This window comes from Diadema antillarum, unplaced genomic scaffold (assembly GCF_040938485.1).
Source record: "Diadema antillarum isolate AM-2024a unplaced genomic scaffold, OU_Dant_1.0 seq00000423_RagTag, whole genome shotgun sequence".
In the NCBI taxonomy this organism is placed as follows: domain Eukaryota; kingdom Metazoa; phylum Echinodermata; class Echinoidea; order Diadematoida; family Diadematidae; genus Diadema; species Diadema antillarum.
In genome coordinates, this window is record NW_027271406.1 from 359,710 (window position 1) to 384,822 (window position 25,113).

Below are 25,113 nucleotides of genomic sequence, written 5' to 3' on the forward strand. Positions count from 1 at the left end.
TCAGTTCAGTCAGCATGCTGTCTGTGTACAGAGAGTTTCAGGTAAACAAGCCCCTCATTTCTTCATTCCTTTTATAGTGTCATTTACTCTTTGCCCGTTAGTTGTATATGTCATGCATTTTTCTGAAATATGGCTGATGATGGAATCACGCCGTGCCTTTGAATAAACCTCTATTTTCTTACATTTCTGAAATAATCATCTTACCATTGATGGAAATGACTTTAGAGAGCTCCTTTTGTCCTCTCACAATTTATTATTCACTTTGTTTGTTATTATTATGATGGTTATTTGTTGGTGTTTTTTTTTTTGTTTTTTTTGTTTTTTTTTTGCAAGTGTGTGGCTGATCGGAATTTATCCAATGACTTTGCTCAATATTCCCCAGACATTTGTGTTACACATGCTGATGGGTACCAGTACTGTGTGTAGAGATTATTTGTACCAAGTGTGATGATGGCCTCATCAGACACATGGAACCATGAGATGGTTGGCCTTGTGGATTAGCTGTTGTTGCAGACCAAGCCTGCATGGCAAGCACATGAATGAGAATAGACATGTTTGTGACAGGTGTATAGAGGCCATCAGAGTGGGGCTGTGACTCAATCAACACATCTTTATATGCCAGCAATAGTACAGTACATGTATTCCAACTTGTACCGGTGAGTCATCACTGATGTGAATTCTACACTTGGTCCCTAAAACTAAGCACAAGACTCTTTCTCAAGACTCTTCAGGGAATAATATCAGGGCTCAACACTGACATTTTTCTTGTGGTGGCCCATTCAGGCCGCTAAAATCTTTAAATCTGAATTGCTGTTGGCCCAAAAGAGAAATGTAGTGGCCCAAAATAAATGGGAACATAGCAATTAAATTTTGAATTTTGAGAACCAGATTGGGCCTCAGAAAGATGGCTTTTTGGAAATTTGATGGCACGACATCAATTTTTAGTGGCCCCAGTAAGGCCACTGGGGCACTGCTAAAGTCAGGCCCTGTGATTTTTACCTAAAAATGGTTGTTTACATTGGTCTTCCTGTTTGTGTATGCAGAGATATCTTTTCTACACAAAATAAAGGGCTTTGATGTCCATATCTGTACTTGCTGTCCAGTCATTTGATTTTTAGTTTGACTTTAATGTTTGGTAGTTGTTGAGTGCTTGTGATTTACATTTTACTTGAATTTGAACAAAGGACACTGTTGTTAGAATTTAATGATAGTGTTGCAAAAAACGGGAGAAGTGAATACCTTAAATTTGTCACATTTAAACAAGGACACACTTCACAGTAATACAGTGTATTTGAATCAATCAAATCTTCACATCCTTTTTTTTCTCCATATATATATATATATATATATATATATATATATATATATATATATATATACATGTATTTTATATACCATCTTTCATTCAAAGCATTTAAAGGAATTCCGGACCAGAATAGAAAGAGTAAAATATGGCAAGCACAATAGTGAAAAATTGATCAAAATTGGATGAAAAGTGAGGAAGTTAGGAAATTTTAACCATTTGCTATTTTTGCACAACAATTCTTGAACAGTTGATACGAACATGTGCAAATGAGTGAGCTGATGTCTTCATTCACCTCAAGTTTCCATTGATCATGTACCAAAATATAGGGGAAATTCAATTTTATGTTATTCCTGGTTGAACAACTTCAAAATAATGATCAGTCAGACATACAAGTGTATCAGGATTTGAGACTGGGGCATAATTGCATTTGGTAAAAAAACTGGAAATTTCATGATTGTATTTACATATTTTTTGTGTGTATGACACATTTTGAGGGTATGACATCATCAATTCACTATTTGCATATACAGTGGAAACTCAATGTAAAGAGATCTGATATAACAAAATACTTGATATAACAAACAAATTGAGGACAGGCTGATTTTGCTACAACACACATTTCCCATAGATACTTGCCTGAGTATACATGGGACTCATCTGTAACAGGTTAAATTTTCATCCTATTTTGACTGAACTTTTACTGTTGTGCTACTGTACTTGTATTTTACTCTTTCTTTTTAGGCTAATTTCATTTGTCCTGGATTTTCTCTTTAATGATTACTTTCAATGGGAATACCTTTTTTCATTTCTACCATAATGATGCGCTAGTAATCAACAAAAAGCTTTGATATGCAATGATTTGTACAAGACTGCCTGTAAGCTGTAAATCACTTTACAAACCAGTTTCTTCTCAAGAAATGTACATGGTTGTCTGCATGCAACTTCCATGACAGGAAAAGGCTTACAAACTGAACAAAGACCAGCTAACAACGAGAAATTTAATCTGAAAGCAAAATTTTATTACTACAAGGAAGGCATGAACACATAGAATAAGTCTTGAGAGTGTAAACTGCACTAAACTACAGGGTATATGATACTGTGATACATCACAGCAGTTATCTATTAAAAAAAAAATCAGATACACTGTACTTCATAAGTCATTGCTAACTATGCAAAACACTGGAAGACTTGAAATTTAATATGAACCTTCAACATCAAAACATTTCACTACTAATAAGGTTTATGTTCATGTACTCTTCTTTTTTTCTTTTTTAATGACTCTGACAAAAGGATGCATGTCAACATGCATATTACCAAGTAAATTGACTTGCACACTGCAAAATACAGTTAGAGTGAGAGGTAAGATATATTGTTTCCAAAGTGTGAAAATGAAAATTAGTGATGCACAGCTGAAGACTATTTAAAATGTAAATTTTCAGAATGTCAGTTATAGAAACACTTGCAATGGGTCCCTCAGAGTAAACAGAAATGAAATAATTTGACTGTGCCAATGAAATGCACGTATGACTTTTCAGAAAGTAGCCACCGCTATATTTCAATCAAGAAGAAATAAAATGGAATTTGATTTTTGCTGCAAATACATGACACTTAATTTCTTGTAACAATACAGAATGCCCTCAAAAGTCCTTGTATACTGTGAAGGCCATTACTTACTACACATATATTAACTACACGTTGTACTGCTTTGCTTTACAAAACTAGTAAACCTCATCTAAGTCGACATGCATTGGACCCAATAAAGTGAAGATGTATGCATAATGTTGACTCATACAGAGGTTGACAAAATGACACAAGAAGATCAATGAGAAATTCAGGATTTCTCAATTGCTTCACTTACGAGATTTGTTGACTTGTGCAACGTTGACTAATTCCTATTTGTTGACTTTAATGATGCTGGCCAATGTGAGATTTACTGTATTAAAGTCTATATTTTCCAGATAAATGTTGCTTTTGGTGTACACAATCACTAGGGGGAACAAAAGAAGAAATCAGTCTACCAAAAAATTGATTTCAGCAGGATAGGACAGTCTATATACCACACGTTTCTCTGTACTCATTAGAGTGAGTTGGTATCACAAGAGGTACTCACTGGATGATGAAATGTATGCACAACAAGACATTTACATGAACAAGGTAAGCTACTTACGCTGTTTGCATTGATAAGCATATCGAAAGAACAAAAACATTGCGTCAGACAGAAGAACATAGTGCAAGTGCTACACGGCAAATTCCTATGCTAACAGATTACATATCATACTAAATATATGCCCCTAAGAAATTTTGTTAAACACCTTTGTCACTAAGCTAGGGCTACAATCGACATACTGGTACTAAAATTGACACTCGTGCTATGTACACTTTGAGAAGATTGCTCGCTATTATACATTTAATTTTTCTGATGTATTCTACAATTTTACTGATATTTTACCCCCAGTATCTATTAACATACCGCTGTACCTGTATGAAATCAATGTATTTAATAATTACTTATAGAATCAGGGGTCCAATCCAGTGCATTCGATGTTGGTGAGGGTGGGGGCCGGCTAACAGGAAATGCCTTTGTTATACGGCTAAGACTATTCATACTCGTGAACAGTTCTACTATGTAGAAACATTACAGCAAACTTGTTATTCTCGCAGTTGAATGGTGCATACACTTTGTGCTGAAGGACTATATTGTACTTCGCATCAAAAGTGAGGGGAGGTACAAGTGTAGCATGGAATTGACACAATATGGCAACCACTCCCTTTATATAGTACTAGAGTACCAAAGTGTGATGTCAGAGCAGTTCACTGCCATGGCAACTTGTTCTAAACTACCCCACAAGGCTAGAGTGTTAACCCGTTGAGGATGGACTGATTTTGCTCTAACACAATTTCCATCACAGACACCTGCCTGAGTATTCTCAGGGCTCGTCTTCAACTGGTTTATAATTGATGAGCACACCTGGTTCTAACCAAAGCTATAACAAAAGACTGTGATATCATCACTTCGGTCCTCCCTGTACAGGACGCAAATGCCAGTTTTCATCATCAGCTGCCAAGGTTGAATTAACTTTCAGCTGTAGCTGGTACAGTATGTTCTGGTCAGCCTTGCATTCAGCCAAATTCTACATCAAAATAGCCTCTTATAAAGACTGTTTATAAAAGATTAAAATAATTCGGACCTCCCAACTTTTCTGACTGAAAAAAAAGGGATGATTTGGCTCAAAAGTAGGAAAGAAGGAGCAATTCCCAGAGGAGAATGTGCTAAATTTATCAAGAAAAATGGGAAAGTCCTAATCAAACAAGAGGTGGGAATGGTCAAGATTCAGATTCTTTCCTCCAAATTCAGAATGGTTGGGAGGTCTGATAATTAATCCCTTAATATGTCTACTGGACACTGGCTGAAATGTCACATGGATAATGAAATAAACTTCTTCACTGACCTTAAATCTATCTCAACACTGTCATACTTCATGATCAGCAAACACTGGTTGTTCCATGTTAGTTTCTCTTTATTAATACCAAGGAGGTTTTATACATTGGAGTTCCAACTGGCTGCAATTATTCAAACAGTTGTCAGATTTCTATTGATGTACAAAAGAATTCTACAGGTGCACTTGTGCCTTTGATGATCGATGTTCCAAGCCGCCGTCTTGCTGAGCAATGTGAAGATTCATTTTGAACGTTATCATAATGTTGGCCATATTTTGCTTATTTATTTATTAAATGAAATGAAATTTTACGTAATGATAAAGCATGTAAAACAAAAGTCAATTCCGTCCAGAAAATTGCGCAAAAGTGTAAATCAGAGCTGTATCATGTGAAAATGTTTAAAACTGTACCATCCTGGAAAGCTGCTTTTATCACTTTTCCACTTAATTTCCACAAATGAAACTAATACGGAATAATCTTCAAGTATAATTCTTTATTGATAGATATATCAGATTAGTGCCCGGGAATGCCCAGTCGAGTAATTTTCATCTTTATTTCAGCATTTTTTGCTCACTTTCTATTTGCGCATCCTCATGTCTGTACCACCTACATGTACCTTTTATAAGAAGGGATAGCGAAAAGTAATTACAATCACAAAGACATATTTTCCTTTGAAAATGGCTGGTGATTATGCAATGAGACACGAGTCAATTGTCTTCCTATCTGAGCGGCAGATCCAGTTTGCAACATGCTTCAAATATTTTTGAGCGGCGGCTTGGAAAATCTAGCAAAGGAAATAAGACGGTTGTGACTCCATTCTCCACAACCTCCCTGATAATACAAATGTTCATACATGGACAATTAGCTTTGACTTTGTCATTTATACGTAATTCATGATATGCATTAATGCAAATTAATGGTATATACAAGTTATACCTCATCCACTCTGTTTAATGGTGGTCAGGCAAAACATGAAAGTATACTACAGTATGTATGTCCATTTTCACATTTTTAACATAAAATCAAGGTGGTCATTGGAGCAAATGTGTGACAAAAAACAAACAAACAACAAATCCACACAGAACTTCACTTTCAACCAAACAGAGGTCTGTCTATAAAGTCAAGCAATGATGAACTGCAAGCAGTAGATGAAACAAATTTTGAATAACACCTTTTCTGTAACTAGAGAATGCAATGAATCATATTACAAAACTTTTTCGGAGTTTCTAAAATCAGGAAGACTTGAGAACCTGAATAGATCATCAACACAAACACAAACACACCCACACCCACACCCACATTCACACTCACTCACCCACACACATGCATGTGCATGCATGCAAAAACACTTTTTTCAATTATATTTTTTCGAATTCCATTTGATGTCACCATCATTTTCACAAAACACACACACACACACACACACACACACACACACACGTGATATTTCCAATAAGTCAATTTCATGTCAATTTGACCATTACCTACGATATTCTGAGCCTGTAGAATTAATTGCTTCTCATGACCAACTTGATATACTTTTCCATTATAATCCATGTTATTGATATCAAATGCTCATCCTGATAGCTATCTTTGAACACCATTACCAAATTTAGACTAAAGAAAGCACCTGTTGAGTCACATGCCAAATTATGATTATCTAATTATAGGCACAGGATCATTACATATGGAAGAAAAGAAGCGTGAATAAATGTCACATTTACTTGAAACTGTGAACTGTGACTGACATGAGCCAATACTATAGTTTCTTTCACATACTCACATTATTTTACTCTTTATCTGATTGGAAGACATGATGAAAGTGAACAGTAATGAAAAAAGCACACCACATCAAAAACTGGGTCTGTTTCATGAAAGTCTTATGAGAGACTTTCCACTCAAATGTAAGACACACTTATGAGAAACTTCCTAAATTGGAGTTTATTTCTTTGTGGAAGTCCCTCATAGCTACATGTACATATGAGCCACTTTGGCTATTCTGAGATTTAAGTAAAGACTTTCATGAGATGACTTCATGAAACAGACTCCTAGACAGTCTCTTGTGTCTAATGAAAGAATAAGATGACACAAAAATAAAACAAAACTTTACCTCTTGCGTCGGGAAGCGATTACCATGATGAATACAAAATTTCAACAAATCCTAAATCTGCAGCCTCTTATCTGATGAATGAGATATGTACATCTGCTTGAGCATACTCCTTTGAGAAGTTGCCAGCAAAAGCACCACAATCAATCACACATACTTTGATGCAACAACTTCTACATAACACATGTTTTTTAGACTTTCTGATTTTTTTTTCAGAAAGATTACAGCAATAACAGAAATAGTCACCTCTGCATCGATCAAATCAATTACGACAGAGGAATATCAAGCTTTAGCCTCAGCAATAATCATTTTTTGTCTCAGAACTTACTAACATAGGGAGAAATTCAACTTATCTACTTCAACTTTGAATTACAATGTATGTTGCATACATTTCATTCTACATCTATCTAGTCAGACTAACTGTGCAAATCTAAAGTGAACAAAAACTGCTATATTGAGGGCTTTGCACTAGCTTGTTAGTACAAAGACATGATGCTTTAAATCACATAACATCATGCTAAAAGAAAACATAAAATAGATACACTCATGATTGTACCAAGCATACTATGTTAATCAAAATTAAATCCTGATAGAGATATGCTATCAAAAATTGCAATGCATTACATGCTTCATTAATACATATCACTCTAGGTGAAGATTCTTCCCCTAATGTATCGAGCAGAAAAACAAATTAAAAATGATTATCAAATGAATAAAAAAGGAATGAAAAGAAGCTAGAACCAATATCACGGCACACTCTTTAAACATATTTCAAAGTCTTCATTTTCTCTATTGCCAAGAGATATCTTTCCATAATTTTCAAAGTGCGTGAGAAAACACTTGCTGGCCGAAGATCATTAGCTACAGAAGATGTGAATACACCACAAGGTATGGTACACCACAAGATTTAGTTACATCACAATGTACCACAACAAGCATAATGCACCGTGCGAACTTTCATTTAAAAAAAAAAAAATCCTGATGTACTGTCATGCATGTTACACTCATGAACATTAGATACATATGTAACTACTGTATTTCACCACAGGGAACAGCACAGAACAACATCAAGTACAAATACATACAGTAAAGCAACACCACAGGCTCGTATAAAAATAATGATGACTTGTATTACTGAGGTGATAGGCAATGATATGGAATGACTAAAGCACACAATTATTTCCAGACAGAAAGCAAATGTCTCTTCTGGGACAGTTCAATTATCTGTCTGCTTTCTCTGTGGAAGATCAAATGGGGATGTGGTCTACAAAATGCAGTGTAAAGCTCAGGCACTGAGGAGTTATCTGTTTTCATACAAACATTATGTGAAAAACAAAATTATCAGAAGAGAAAACATGATGCATAATATGCAATCATTTCAAGCTGGAAGCCGTGACTTAATTTTCTGTTTCACTGAAAGCAGAAATTTTGGTCTGTGCTCAGACTAAATAATCCTGGATTGTACTAGATAGATTATACAGATGAAAAAAATTGGTCCTTGCAAAAATGAACACTTCACACATCTCTCTCTCTCACATGTGGGGTAGATTATGCGCTTGAATTTTAAAACCTTGAAGAGTGCATGAACATATTTACAGAAATCAATTATCTAAAATGATATTTACACCAGTGAAAATGTCTACAAAGTTCACATTGATATCAATTCATGTAAAAACTTCACTACCTCACTACTTTTCATGCTTAAAAAAAAACCAGCATCAGTGGAATAACAGTTGAAATGCTGCATCTTCCTAATATATTATTATGTTGTATATCATAATAATCATATTTAACTAGAATCTCTTGTAACTTGACAAAAAAACATGATCCTCTTTACAGCTGTAAGGATTCTCTCCTAATTTTGTTTAAGTTTTCAGCCTTCAAGTATGGTTGTTTGACCCGGAACAATTAAGATAGAAATCCAAAACATCATATCTCTTGTCATTGGTACAAAAGCCTCTGAGTCATATACTGTACACTGTACCTAACAGAGACCACAGCTCATTAACCTTATAATTCTCTTTTATAAATATTCCATATGTACAGCTGTACCTGTTTTAACACAGCAAACAATGCACATCAATTAACCCACTGAGTCCAACTAACTACATATCTGTGGCATGGTGCTATATCTTTTCATTATCAATTTCCATTGCCATTTTTACTATTCCTTGTCAGTGTTTCATCAGGAAGAATTAAAAAGATCATATATACATGCACAATTGTTTTTATCAGTTGCAGAAATTTCAAAAGCCTCCTAATCACTATAATTTTGACTGAATCTTAGATTGGCAGCAAGTTTTCGAAGACTGAAATTAAAAGAAAAGAATGGTAGTGCAAGAGGTGGGGTATATACCAGAGCTGGCCTCACATGATGCCTGGAGCAGCAGTTCAATTCTTGTTCAGGCTCCTCATCCGCTTGCGCTTGCCATGGGAACGCTTACTGGGCTCGAGGACGCTGGACGTCGGAGAAGGAACCTTGGTTTCCTTCAGCATCTCAGTCTCGTAGTTATTGACGAAGGGCTTCACTGCCTCCCACACCTAGCATATAAGATGATATTAAATGGGTTAGTCAAATACCGGTTAGTGATTGGCTAAACACAGTCACGTGATGGAGGCACATTGGTTATGTTCGCCCATGGGCAGAACATTTTTGTAATGTTCTCCTATGGGAAAACATTTTCACGGAACAAATGACAAACGATACCAAATGATTGAACGATCATATTTTTCACGCAATCGATAGGATAAATTTGCCTGTTCCATACGTGAAAAAGCAGATTACCAATTATTGTAATGCGTACGAAAGTGTGATTTGAAGGACCCGCGCACAGTAAATTTGGCTCTGTGCGAGAGTAACACAAGAAGTTAGTGTTTGACTTCAGATTACATGGGTTGCCTCATTCACAAGGCATCCTTGGTTTCCTGCCTTTTTCTCTCTGTCTCTCCTCCTCTTTCCTTCTCTCTACCCCCACCTTGGGTCCCCCCCCCCCTTTTATCTGCATCTGCTCCGTCTCTCTCTCTCTCTCTCTCTCTCTCTCTCTCTCTCTCTAGCTTCTCTACCAGTAAGTTGTGTGGTCAAGAGGGCAAGAATGCCCCTCTGCCATTTGCCTGTACAACTTCATTGAGAGCAGTAATACTGAGATGCTGTGTACAACTATCCGAATCACTAACCATTTCTGTCGGGATGTGCAAGAGAACACAGGGAACCTTTGGATAGATGAGGCCATCATATTAAGAGATACAAGGGGGTCTTGATACAGCCACTTCTGCCCTCTTTTGTTGGGATACAATAAAACTGGCCTATATACCCAGCAGAGCTGTGAACCAACAAATTTACACTGTGTCGGTGTAATTTCTTGTGAGTGCATCTTGTCCATTCCCTCACATATGTTTTTGTTTTTTGTTTTTTGCACAGAAATATTCAAACGAGTCTGATGAAAAGTGCTCATATGAAGGGAGTTTTCATTCTACCTTGCATGTATATTAGTACTGGGAATAAATGACAGATTATTCAAATGAACAGATACAGCACCAAACCACTAATATGTGGTTTCCGGACCTTTATGGAGTATTAACTATTTATGTGCCATGATGGAAACCCCCTGTGTACCACATTATTCAATGACACCAACGTAGTCATGCTTTGAGAAAACAGTTTCTTTGTCAAATCTGTGTAACTGTAATTCTATAGATTTCTCTTAAGCTGGACATATAGGCACGAATTCACGAAGGTGATACAAATGAAACTATGGTTTAAACCATGGACAAAAACCATGGAGCGCCAAGTGTCGCATGGAATATTTCGCTACAAAATCAGTCATTTCGTCGATGAAATGATTATTTTGTAACGAAATGACAACATTTTGTAACTAAATGAACATTTCGTCCACGAATGATGATACAGTTCATGATTATCCAACCCGCCAACGTTATGCGTATCACCTTCCACGTACCCGAACAATTTTTGCGAAAAAAACTATCATGTTCACTGGACCTAAGTACTGGAATGAACTCCCTACGGAACTTACAAGCTGCACCACTTTAACCTCATTCAAACGAAAATTAAAACAATATCTTTTGAGCAGCTACAGCATGCATATTGCATAGTACTTGTTGCTCAGTATTTCCTCCCTTGTCTATCTTATTTATCTTCTAGTAATAGTCTGACGGGATCCTAACCATGTACATTATTATTCTTCGATCAGTCTGCCTGTTGCGCTCTCTAAGTTTTTATTGTTACACTCGATTGTTGGAATTCTTGCGCGTGGCAGCTGTCTGTTACCATGGTCACACGGCCTGCATGGTTTAGGACCCCGCTGGAATTTGACACCTGAGCTCCACTGTCCTTGTGTGTATATTTTATATTCACGACAAAATTCTTTTAGCCCACCTTCCATTTATGTATTTATGCCAATTGTTACGTCATCATCTATACCTCCACACCCACTTAAATCCTTACAATCTCAGTCGTTGTTATCTCAATGTCCTTACTTGTAGTAGGTTATAGTTGCAACATGTGACCTTTCAATGTTTTATTCTGTATTTTATATAGCAACATTTGATTTGATCTTGTTCATTTTAATCGGATCCCCCAATTACAGTATGGTCTAAAAATATCTGTACTTATGCTTCCCCTAATCTGATTTTACCATGGGACCTGCGGCTCTATACAAGCTTGCTTTTACGCAGGCCCCATCATATTTTTCGCATTATGATCTCAGTTTAACTCGCATGTATACAGACCTTGTGTATACCAAGACAAACTTTTGAACATTCCGGTGAAGTTCTATTTTGAATTATGTTCTGTATAGATTTCGTATCAATTTATTTTATATTGTGATATATGTGAGAAATATGAAAATAAATTAAAATGAAAAAATGAAATAATTTTGTTAACGAAACGGTCATTTTGTCGACGAAATGATCAATTTCGTAATGAAATATTCCATGCGACACTTGGCGCTCCATAGTTTTTGTCCATGGTTTAAACCATGGTTTCATTTGTACCACCTTCGTGAATTCGGGCCATAGTGAGCAAAGTTTTAAAGAAAATGCCAGGCTTTTCTTTGATGTAAATTGCATGACAAATCTTCGATTGTTTTCCTTCAAATGACCAGTAGCTACATTACTGTAATGGCATGACTTTTGCACACAAAACAGTAACACAAACAGTGAATTCACACACAAATCCAGTAGGGAACACCGCTTAATACTCAATCACCACATGAAAAGCAAGCTATACATGAGAGGAACAAAAGCGCGAGAAATGCTTTCATTGTACTGCGGCATTTGGTGATTTATCGATCGGTTTGGGCGGGTTTGTGCATTTGAGCAGAATATGCGAAGTTTGCACGCCGTCGACTGAGTCGGATGTGCGAACGTAGCACATAAAGAGTTAAATAGAGTACTGGCACTCACTTTGTTTTCCCTCAACAGCTTGGTGATGATCTCCATGTCAGGAGCAAGATGGCGATCTCGCTCAAGAGGACTAGAAGCAAAGTTTGACAAAATTACGCAATGTCAAAAACAGACTGGTGTGCCATGACTATGAGCTGGATTGAGCATCTACGTTACACTCACAGCAAACTGTAGTATCTAACTGTTGTGGAATCAGGATATGCATGATAATGTACAATGATAACAACATGAACATTTGAGTAAATTCTGAAGGACAACCCCTCCATATCACGTCATCGTTTTTTTTTCAATCCAATTAACATTTTCTTCTTCTTCTTTTCTAAGAGTCTTCATTCAAAAAGTCTGATTAGAGGAGAAAAGTGCCAAGCTTTCCATTGCCTGCATTTTTGGTGTTGACATAGAGTAGAACAAAAATGCATTTTATTCTAATCTGGTTCACTCTTCCATGAACTTCTGCAATTACATCAACTACCATAAAGCACAGTATCACCATGGTAACATAGAGTAGCAAGCAATGGGATGTGATCTTTTTCAGTTTCTGCCACAGTTACAATATAATCATCCCAGAAGGACCCCATAAAATGGGCCCATGACCTTTCAAACTTATTCTGTGTTGCTACCTGTGACTGGAATTAACTATTCTTAAAGTGTTGAAGAGACTCATAAATATGAGAGGCTCATACCTAACCACACTCCTGACCAGCTTGTGAACAGCTTCGAGAGGAGGGGTGCTGGTCAGAGGTCGCAGGAAGTCAATACCTTGACAGGCACACATCAGCTCAATGGCGAGTACTACATGAGATGAGAAAAGAGATAATTTGTAATACTGTGACCTAAAAACAATGATTTAACACAGAATGTCTTAGGTGCCAGGTGGTCAATATGTTACATTTACATTGTGACTTCATACATGGCAGACATATTTAGTTTGTGTGCATCTGTGTGTACATCTGTGTGTGTGTGTGTGTGTGAGAGAGAGAGAGTGTTCAAGAAAAGAAAGGAAAAAGGAAGGAGTTCAAAAAAGGAATTTAAGAAAGGAAATTAGCTAATGTAATCAAGATTATTCCTGTGGATTAATTGTTTTGTCTGTTTCTTTGCTTACTTTTTTGATCAGGTATAATGATGTGAGCATGGGAATTGAGGATGGGGACGGGAGACATTTTATGGGATATGGCTTTGTAAGAGAGGGTAAGGGAAGGAAAATTGTAAAGGGAGATATGGGGGTAACAGGGTTCATACGCTTCCACATTTTCAAAATTCCCTGACTTTCCATGACTTTCCAGAGCAGAAAATGTAAATTTCCATGACTATTTTACACGATGTACACATCTTATTCTAAAGTGTGTAAAAATACATCATCATAATACTAGGAAGCAAAACACAAAACAAGTGTGTATATTCGGTAATACACACTTACGCTTTGTTCTGAAGGAAGCACCTTAAAGGGGAATTTCCCCCAAACAACAACGTGGATTAGGTGAGTAGAAAACAATTTTAGAAACCCAACAGTAAAATGTTGAGCAAATTTGGATAACCTGTTAACAAGAATTATGCAAAAGTGTGTATGTTGCCCTCTTTGGACAGAACTATGCCAGAATATGTGATATCACAAGAGGACAACTCTCCTTTGAGTTTGTACATAGAATTTCACAATTCTAGTTTTTTTCTTGGATATCGATAATGCAGTTGATCAAGTTCAATAATAAATGTACGCACAATTATCTAAGCCTTAACATCCTCAAGTATAAAGGAGAGGGAAGATGATTATTATTTACATTGAAATGATTGTGTTGTCAATATTCTGTGGTAAAATGCTTTAATTCAAATTCTATATCAAAATCAAAGCACTATCTCAATCCAAAAGTAATCATACATTCGTGTTATTAGACAGGGCGCCACACTAACTTCTATTTTTGGTGGCCCGATCCGGCCACCGAAATCATTGATTTCTATTTTTTGGTGGCCCGAAAGTAAAATCTGGTGGCCAAAAAAAAACCAAGAAAAACACAAGAAAAACTAAATCGGTCCTACTAAACATAGAAAAATAAATATTAAGCATTACTGACGTGATACAGGTACCCATGTCTAAAATAAATGAATAGAGTTATCATAAAAGTTGATGCCTATTTACATGTAGGTGGTCAAAACTTACGTTTGAAATGATAAAGTGGGAGCATTTACAGACATTTGTAAACATCCGACACTTGTTTTGGCATTGTAAAGAGCCGAAAGTTACCGTTACTCATTTCTGATTGTGAAAGCAATCATTCAACATTTACTAGTATTTTAACACCTTACGGAGCCGAATGTTACCGTTAATCATTTTCAAAAGTAAAAGCAAACAACTGACATTCATTTTAGCATCTTACGGAGCTGAATGTAATCCTTATTCATTTCCGAACGTGAAAGCAAGCATCCGCTATTTATTCTAGCATCTAACTGAGCCGATTGATACCGTTAATCATTTCCAAATGTAAAAGCAACAATCTGTTATTTATTTTAGCATCGTACGGAGCAGGATATTACCGTTATTCATTTCCAAATTTAAAAGCAAACATCCGACATTTATTTTATTGTCGTACGGAGCCGAATGTTATTGCTGCCCACTTCCGAAAGTGAAATGAATCATCTGACAATTATTTCAGCATCGTACGGAGCCGAATGTTACTGTTTTTCATTTTTGAACGTCAAGGCAGACATCAGACATTTACTTTACCATCAAACGCAGATGAAAGTTACTGTTATTAATTTGGAAATATAATAGCAAATATCCGACATTTATTTTAGCATCGTATGAAGCAGAATATTACTGCTATTCACTTCCGAACGTAAAAGCAATCATCTGACAGTTATTTTAGCATCTTCCGGAGCCGAATGTTATTGCTATTTACTTTTGAAAGTAAAAGCAAACATCCGACATTTATTTAATCATCGTAGGGAGTTGAATATTATTGTTATTCATTTCCGAACGTCAAAGGGATCATTCGACATTTACTTTAGCATCTTCCGGAGCTGAATTCTATTGCTATTTACTTTCGAACGTAAAAGCAAACATCCGACATTTATTTAATCATCGTACGGAGTTGAATATTATTGTTATTCATTTCCGAACGTCAAAGGGATCATTCGACATTTATTTTAGCATCTTCCGGAACTGAATGTTATTGCTATTTACTTTCGAACATGAAAGCGAACATCCGGCATTTATTTTACCATCGTACGGAGTTGAATATTATTTTAATTCATTTCCGAACGTCAAAGCAAATATCCGACATTTATTTCAGCATCTTCCGGAGCTGAATGTTATTGCTATTTACATTCGAACATTATAAAAGCAAACATCAGACATAATCATTGTACGGAGTTGAATATTATTGTTATTCGTTTCCGAACGTCAAAGGGATCATTCGACATTTACTTTAGCATCTTCCGGAGCTGAATTTCAGTGCAATTTACTTTCGAACGCAAAAGCAAACATCCGGCATTTATTTTATCATCGTACGGAGTTGAATATTATTAGTATTCATTTCCGAACGTCAAAGCAAACATTCGACATTTATTTCAGCATCTTCCGGAGCCGAATGTTATCCTTATCCATTTCCGAACGCAAAATCAAATATCTGACATTAATTTTAGCTCCCCATACGGAGCTGAATATTACCGTTATTCATTTCCAAAAGTATAAGCAGACATCCGACGTTTATTTAAGTATCATACGGAGTTGAATATTACCGTTATTAATTTCCAAAATTAAAAGCAAACAACTGACATTCATTTTAGCATCTTACGGAGCTGAATGTTATCCTTATTCATTTCCGAACGTGAAAGCAAGCATCCGCTATTCATTCTAGCATCTAACTGAGCCGATTGATACCGTTAATCATTTCCAAATGTAAAAGCAACAATCTATTATTTATTTTAGCATCGTACGGAGCAGAATATTACCGTTATTCATTTCCAAATTTGAAAGCAAACATCTAACATTTATTTTATTATCGTACGGAGCCGAATGTTATTGCTGTCCACTTCCGAAAGTGAAATGAATCATCTGACAATTATTTCAGCATCGTACGGAGCCGAATGTTACTGTTTTTCATTTTTGAACGTCAAGGCAGACATCAGACAATTACTTTACCATCAAACGCAGCTGAATATTACTGTTATTAATTTCGAAATATAATAGTAAATATCCGACATTTATTTTAGCATCGTATGAAGCAGAATATTACTGCTATTCACTTCCGAACGAAAAAGCAATCATCTGACAGTTATTTTAGCATCTTCCGGAGCCGAATGTTATTGCTATTTACTTTTGAAAGTAAAAGCAAACATCCAACATTTATTTAATCATCGTACGGAGTTGAATATTATTGTTATTCATTTCCGAACGTCACAGGGATCATTCGACATTTACTTTAGCATCTTCCGGAGCTGAATGTTATTGCTATTTACTTTCGAACGTAAAAGCAAACATACGGCATTTATTCTATCATCGTACGGAGTTGAATATTATTAGTATTCATTTCCGAACGTCAGAGCAAACATTTGACATTTATTTCAGCATCTTCCGGAGCCGAATGTTATCCGTATTCATTTCCGAACGCAAAATCAAATATCTGACATTAATTTTAGCTCCCTACGGAGCTGAATATTTCCGTTATTCATTTCCAAAAGTATAAGCAGACATCTGACGTTTATTTAAGTATCATACCGAGTCGAATATTACCGTTATTCATTTCCAAAATTAAAAGCAAACATCTGACATTTATTTTAGCATCTTACGGAGCCGATTGTTACCGCTGTCCATTTCCAAAAGTAAAGGCAATCCTCCAACTTTTTTTTTTTTGGTGGCCCGATGTGCGTTTTTTGTGGCCACGGGCTACCGGGCCACCGTTAGGGTGGGATTTCACGGAGCACGCGAACGATTTGCGAACGACGCGAATGACAAAATCCAACAGTCGGAAAAGTTTTTCTCCGAATGCGTTTCGACAATGAAGCCGAAAACTATTCTTGCGCAATTTGTGCGAAGTTTCCACGACGTTTGTGCGAATGTCGTGTGTATCATTGCTTAAGTACAGCATGTTACGTTCACGAAGAACACGCGACGGAAATGCGAACAACGAAAATTTTTCAATAATCATGGGAGGAAATGTACCCAAGGAGAGGTGGAAGCTGTCTTGAGTTGATTTTTTTTTCTTTCCTCTATTTCTCCTTTCTTTTTCTCTCATTTTTCTATCCTGTGCTTGCCTACATTTTTTTTCCCCTAGGACCTATCTCCACTACAAGTAGTAAAGCATTTGATTTTTTTTAAAGCAATTCCTCCAACACATAATCTCTATAGTTTAAAGGAAATTTTGCATACTTTAGATTAATATTAAGTGTATTCTGCGATTTTTTTTTGTATATCAAACATTTCTTTCTCTTTGCTAGTCTTTAATTTCTTTTGTTACTGTAGTTGTTAATAATTGTTTGATGTTTAGATGTATGCTACGACTTTTATTTGTAGAAAACGTATAGGTAATATATCCCCCAAACGTGCGCTAAACGTTCGCGAGAATATCTCAAAAGGTATGCGAACAGTTTGCGATTACGTCGTAAAATGATCGGAAAAACTTCGCAGATTTCGCGTAACATACGCGAGACATTCTCCAAAGTTTCGGAGTCTGTTTGGGGTTTCACGAACATTTTGCGAACATCGCGCGTGTCTTGCGAAGATCTTGCGCATATGACGAGGCTTTAAAGACACTTTCGAGAACAATTCACGAGCAAATCACGACCAAGTGTGTGGAAAAGGTTCGCCAAAAATTTCAAACTTTTTTGAAATTCTCGCCGAAGTAAAAACTACATTCGCGAACAATTGACGACGCTTCCGAACCCTCACGTTCGTTTGGCGATCTTTTGCAGACTAAAATACGAATGCTGGATTTTGCCATTCGCGTCCTTCGCAAATCGTTCGCGTGCTCCGTGAAATCCCACCCTTAGGGTGGGATTTCACGGAGCACGCGAACGATTTGCGAAGGACGCGAATGACAAAATCCAACATTCGGAAAAGTTTTTCTCCGAATGTTTTCCGACAATGAAGCCGAAAACTATTCTTGCGCAATTTGTGCGAAGTTCCCACGACGTATGTGCGATTGTCGTGTGTATCATTGCTAAAGTACAGCATGTTACGTACACGAAGAACACGCGACGGAAATGCGAACAACGAAACATTTTCAATAATCATGGGAGAAAATGTAGCAAGGAGAGGTGGAAGCAAGAAAAAAAATCAACTCAAAAAGCTTTCTTGAGTTGATTTTTTTTTCTTTCATGTATTTCTCCTTTCTTTTTCTCTCATTTCTCTATCGTGTGTTTGCCTACATTTTTTTCCCCCTAGGACGTATCTCCACTAGTAAAGCATTTGTTCCTTTTTTTTTTTTGCAGTTCCTCCAACACATAATCTCTATAGTTCAAATGAAATTTACATACTTAAAGGGAAGGTAAACCCAAAGAACAATGTGGAGTGAGTGAAAGCAGCAACATTAGTAGAACACATCAGTGAAAGTTTGAGGAAAATCGGACAATCGATGCAAAAGTTATGAATTTTTAAAGTTTTGGTGTTGGAACCGCTGGATGAGGAGACTACTAGAGGATATGACGTATGAGTGGACAACAATACAAAGAAAATATAAAGGAAATTCAACAAAAATTCACTTTTCTAGAATTATGAAAGAGCAATGGACCAACCGCTTTCAGAAAGCAGGAAGAATAATTGCTACCCTTAACATATGTCAATATCAAGTTGATGGAATTTGTAATTATTTTTCATGAAAAATGGATTTTTGCAGAATTTTCTTTATATTTTCTTGGTATTGTTGTCCACTCATACGTCATAACCTCTAGTAGTCTCCTCATCCAGCAGTTCCAACATCAAAACTTTAAAAATTCATAACTTTTGCATCGATTGTCCGATTTTCCTCAAACTTTCACTGATGTGTTCTACTAATGCTGCTGCTTTCACTCAATCCACATTGCTCTTGGGGTTTACCTTCCCTTTAAGATTGATTTTAAGTGTATTCTGCGATTTTTTTTTGTATATCAAATATTCTTTCTCTTTGCTAGTCTTTAATTTCTTTCGTTACTATAGTTGTTAATATTTAATTGTTTGATGTTTAGATGTATACTACGATTTTTATTTGTAGAAAACGTACAGGGCATACATCCCTCAAACGTGCGCTAAACGTTCGCGAGAATGTCTCAAAAGGTACGCGAACAGTTCGCGATTACGTCGTAAAATGATCGGAAAAACTTCGCAGATTTCGCGTAACATACGCGAGACATTCTCCGAAGTTTCGGAGTCTGTTTGGGGTTTCACGAACATTTTGCGAACATCGCGCGTGTCTTGCGAAGGTCTTGCGCATATGACGAAGCTTTAAAGACACTTTCGAGAACAATTCACGAGCAAATCCCGACTAAGTGTGCGGAAAAGGTTCGCAAAAAATTTCAAACTTTTTTGAAATTATCGCCGAAGTAAAAACGACATTCGCGAACAATTGACGACGCTTCCGAACCCTCACGTTTGTTTGGCGATCTTTTGCAGACTAAAATGCGAATGCTGGATTTTGCCATTCGCGTCATTCGCAAATCGTTCGCGTGCTCCGTGAAATCCCACCCTTAGTGTCGAGCCCTGTATTAGATGACTGACGCTTCGATCATGCACGCAATTTAAAATAATGCCAATCACATCATCAGCAGCGCTCATGTCACGTATGTACATATGTGTACACAAAGGCACCACGGCACCTTACATCACTGCCAGTCGATAGTCATACACACAAGTACACGTGCACATGCCCATGAAAGACGCAATTAGACACCAATGTGCGTGGAGTTTGTTACGAAAACGGTCTTAATACGAGAAACCACAAATTTGACAAACTATTCTTCCTTTGTTGATAAGAGAAATCAAATATCATTTTAACAAATATCTTGAAAAAATGATTTTCCCTGACTTTCCAGAAGAAATAGATGGATTCCCTGACTTTCCCTGACTTTTTGCTTCTGGAAAAAGTATTTTGAAATTCCCTGACTTTCCAGAAATTCCATGACGCGTACGAGCCCTGGGGTAATTTCTGTTATTTTCTGCAATGAATTTCATTCAATGTTTCACCTTGATATGTATTGCATATTCATTCATTCATGTGAATTACTTGATGTCTGCATAATGCTAGACATAAAAAAATGTTTGATTTATCTTTTGGTGTAAATGGTGAAATTGGAATACAGCTTATTTACTATTGTATGATTGTATTATGTAATTAGGATGAAACAAAACAGAAATCTATGGGAAAAATAAAATTTTTGAGGATTTTTTATTTTGCTATACCTTGCTCCACATGTTCCACCACTTCCAGACACTTCCTGGCGCTGAAGCCCCCCATGGAGACGTGGTCCTCCTGGGCAGCACTGGTCGACAGAGAGTCCACAGAGCTGGGGTGGGTCAGTACCTTGTTCTCAGACACTGGACAAGAACAATGTCAAATTTACAAACAGTAGTGTATCTCCATGCTTGCATGTGCATTATTAGGGGAACTCTTGTTTTGAGACAATTTTGTTTTTTCGGATATTTCTTCCCGGCATGGGTACTTTGTAATTGAGTGTTTGCTTAACCCGTTGAGGACGAGTCCCGAGAATACTTGGGCAGGTGTCTATGGGAAATACGTGTAATAGCAAAATCAGTCCGTCCTCAACGGGTTACAGTAAAAGCATGCACTTACACCAAAAGCACAAATCTACTACTTCCTCATATAAAGGGGGGGGGGGGGGGGGGGGGGGGGAGTTGTGTGTTTTGGCATGTCTGCATTTCTAGTTGAGATTTCTGGGACGAAGACTGAAGTAGGGCTTTCTATTGTAGCTCAGTCGGTAGAGCACCAGGCTAGCAATCCGGAGGTCTTGAGTTCAAATCGCGATGGAATCCCATTTTCTTTGCTCATTTTTCCACTAATAAATTGCATTCATTTCTGGTCACTTTTCTTCTGTTTGCGTTTGTTACATTTTTTAGTAATGAGTTGGAATGGATTCAACACTGAAAGACATGAATGAATGCAAAAAAGTGAAAATTGCGAGACAATATTCTTTGAATTGCATAGTAAGAATATTTTTATGCTACCACTAATCTCATGAAAAAGAGACCATAGAAGGATTTTCAAAAAGAATTTTATGATGGAATATAAAAAGGTGGACACAATGATTTTTCTTTGCATCACATATTTTTTTGCACCACATCTATCCATGCAAGAAGATTGAACTTAACCCTTATTACTTAAAAGTCAACATCATGATCTCCAAATTAAATGCCAAACTCGCACAAATCACCTCTCCCTCCCCCCCCAAAAAAAAAACCCAACAAAACAAAAACAAAAACAAAACAGAAATACAACAATACCCATGTTTAGGCATTGTCACATACAACATCTGACCAGCACTGATGTTTTAATTCAAGAATATCTCAAACAAACATAAAACAAAGTTTGCCATTTTCTTGTTTTCGTTTTATGGGTAAGGGCAAATAATGTCTGGAGACAAATGATCTTACCCAAAGCTGCAGCAGTGCAGTGAGCAATCATGAAGCCAGAGTTGAGGCCTGGCTCTTTGGTGAGGAATGCTGGCAGCTCGCTCAGGTCTAACAAACATCAGCACACAAAATGGAAAGGTTTTTTTCTTGGCATCATAACACAAAGAAACATGAACTTAGGCCACAAAAGCAGGCACTCTTGTCTTCACCTTGGGAACCTGGTATACCAGGTTCCCATAAGGAATGGGTTAATATCTAACTGTCTATCTACATATCTAAATAAATTTGTATACCAATATATGCATTTTAATGAAATGATTAATAGTACACATAACAAAACTTTGATGCATTATTCTATCTAATGTATGAACTCAGAAGAAAATGGAAAACATGCAAAAGAAAAATACAAGCACAGGCATCCCCTCAAATCTGTCCCTTTCATTTCTCATTTGTTTTCTTTTCAAATACACTGTAGCTTCAAATTCGGAGTGATAAAAGAAAGAACGAGGATCTTACGAGGGTTGACAAGTCGCTCAATTCGCCGCTCACTGATGCTTGCCAGTTCGTGGATTCCGATTGCAAGGTAATCTAAAGCCTGCCAAGAAAATTACAGCCAAGGTCCTCATCAGTTTGATGATGTAAATGTATAATATGTGTTTGCATTTGGACCACATAGGTCTGAATATCTAGCCCTGCACATGCTTGTTATTAGACCTCTGTTAATATACACAGTGGTATGTGTGCAATCATACATTTAAATTCCACATACTATTTCACAGACTGCTTTTGTGAATTCTTGCCACAGTGTAATCACAACACCTTAGTGCTTGGAAAAGTTGCAGGAAAGAAAATGTTCAAAGTACAATGATTTCGATATTCCTGTGAAATGATTCCATTACTAAAGTGTTTTTGCATCTCAGCATATGTATGATGTTTAAAATAGTTAATACAATCATCTTGTATTGTGTTATACAAGTGCATCACATGGATGCAGGATGCACTGCTATCAAATCAGCTATCAATTTTTTGTAAAATCTGTTAGCACGACTGTTATGTTGTTATGTATAAAAAAAACAACAACTAACCTTCCAAGTTGGAAACTGAATATCTTCCCAACTTATTCAAGGTTCACTGTAATCCTATAAGATATGTGATATGCAATTCTTCTTTAATCCCCCTCAAAAAAAAAAAAAACATTGAAGTTTACAAGCATGGCATTACTGTGAATTTGAATCTAGAAGATATGTTTTCATTTTTTTTGTTGTTGCATTAACTAATGAGACTTTTTTATGCTCTTTCAAACACAATGTGGTTATTTGAGGATCTCCCACAGCAGCAGAGGAAGACGTCTTTGAAAAATTGCTACATGAGCATTAGCAGAACAGATTACACCATTTTTTTAAGTCAAAAGTCAAAGGTCAGCACTCTTTGGCAAGTATGTGGCACAAAGATAAAACATATTTTATCTCTCTCATGGACTAAAACAATCAAATGTCTTCATATCCATCAAATCCCTTTAGACACTTAACTTTTTTGACATTGTCATAAGAGGTCAAAGGTCAGCACTCTTTGGCAAGTGGCACAAGGATAAAACATCATTTAAACTTTAATATAGCTTGGATTAAAAGAATTAGGAGTTTTTTATGTATATATATTCTTTGGTACAGCATTATTGATTTTTTATAAAACTTATACAAGGAAAAGTAGAAATTACGCGGTGCGTAATATACGTCCCCGCCGGAAGTAGCATTTAGTAGCAAAATGTACAATATAGGTAAAAAATCAAGGTCAAAGGTCAAAGAAGACAAAGGTCAAAATTCTGTGTACAAGTTTTGAAGCCCTCACCTAGTGCCATCACATAAAGCAAACAGAATCGAAATCGGGTTAGAAATGGCGAAGGAGTAGCATTTTGTAGCCAATGTACACTATAGGTCAAAAATCAAGGTCAGAGGTCAAAGAAGTCAAGGTCAAAATTCTGTGTAGAAGTTTTGAAGCCCTCACCTAGTGCCATCACATAAAGCAAACGGAATCGAAATCGGGTTAGAAATGGCAAAGGAGTAGCATTTTGTAGCAAAATGTACAGTATAGGTCAAAAATCAAGGTCAAAGGTCAAAGAAGTCAAAGGTCAAAATTCTGTGTAGAAGTTTTGAAGCCCTCACCTAGTGCCATCACATAAAGCAAACGGAATCAAAATCGGGTTAGAAATGGTGAAGGAGTAGCATTTTGAAGCAAAATGTACAATATAGGTCAAAGGTCAAGGTCAAAGGTCACAACTGAGATTCTGTGTAGAAATTTCAAAGCTCCCATGTAGTGCTATCATATAAAGCAAACAGAATCAAAATTGGCTCATAAATGACAGAGAAGTAGCAAATTGAACATTTTGATCACACACGGACGCACAGACGGACGGACGCACAGACGGACACACGGACACACACACATACGGAGCCCGTTTCATAGTCCCCTGCTCGAACTCGTTCGGCGGGGACAATAATGGTGATATATAAATAGATTTTATGTATATAAACATTTGTTTGTTTATGTAGTATTGGTCCAGTGTTGTTTTGTTTTGTTTTGTTTTGCTCTGATGTTTTGTACTACAGAGTACTGTAAGTATATCTTTAAAATATAATTTGGTAGGTTAGATATTTATACATTTTTTTTTTTTTTTAAGTAGAATAATGAAGGATGGTGTGTAATATTCATACTCTTGTAATTTTGGTAAACTATGTGGTAATATTTTGTGCAATATATTCATATTAACTATGATTTTTGATGGAGATGTTATGTACCTATGACAGTTCAATGTGTTTTATTTAATTTGAAAGTATTTATATGTCATTGCAGTGTATTATAGGGCTACGAGTTTGCAAGATTTTTATCAAATAAACCATTCTAAAAATAACAATAATAATAATCTTTTTCTCTCTCATGGACTAATACAATCAAATGTCTTCATATCCATCAAATCCCTTTGAAGTCTTACATTTTTCCACATTGTCACATCACTACAATGATAATTTACATGTTCAGTGATGTGTCATAAACCGTAAGTAGTGTATAACTGCTGTGCAAACAACCCCTCTCCTTCACACTTGATCAAGTGCGACTTGTTGGAGTGTGGGATTTATTTGTCTACTGGCAGAATTTCATGTGCAAACACAGATAAACAATTTGTGAAATGTACAGAAGGATCATAAAAGATATTGACATCACTTCCTGATGTTTGAAAAGGGGACAAAAAGAATATATGATGGTGAGCAAACAAGCTGATTAAACGTAAGTAAA

The 25,113-nt window shown here is 36.5% G+C and overlaps 1 protein-coding gene across 1 annotated transcript in view; it reads right to left on the reverse strand.

Annotated features, from left to right (window-relative positions):
* Nucleotides 1–9,111: 9,111 nt before the first annotated feature.
* Nucleotides 9,112–25,113, reverse strand: part of LOC139732443 (histidine ammonia-lyase-like) — a 52,607-nt gene continuing 36,605 nt past the window's right edge. Inside the window, exons 15-20 of the mRNA XM_071643301.1 lie at nucleotides 22,342–22,420; nucleotides 21,847–21,933; nucleotides 20,638–20,772; nucleotides 12,956–13,064; nucleotides 12,273–12,342; nucleotides 9,112–9,392 (exon numbers count right to left, since the gene is read on the reverse strand). Coding sequence (XP_071499402.1) covers nucleotides 9,243–9,392; nucleotides 12,273–12,342; nucleotides 12,956–13,064; nucleotides 20,638–20,772; nucleotides 21,847–21,933; nucleotides 22,342–22,420 — 630 coding nt within the window. The 3' untranslated portion in view covers nucleotides 9,112–9,242. The remainder of the gene's footprint in view (nucleotides 9,393–12,272; nucleotides 12,343–12,955; nucleotides 13,065–20,637; nucleotides 20,773–21,846; nucleotides 21,934–22,341; nucleotides 22,421–25,113) is intronic.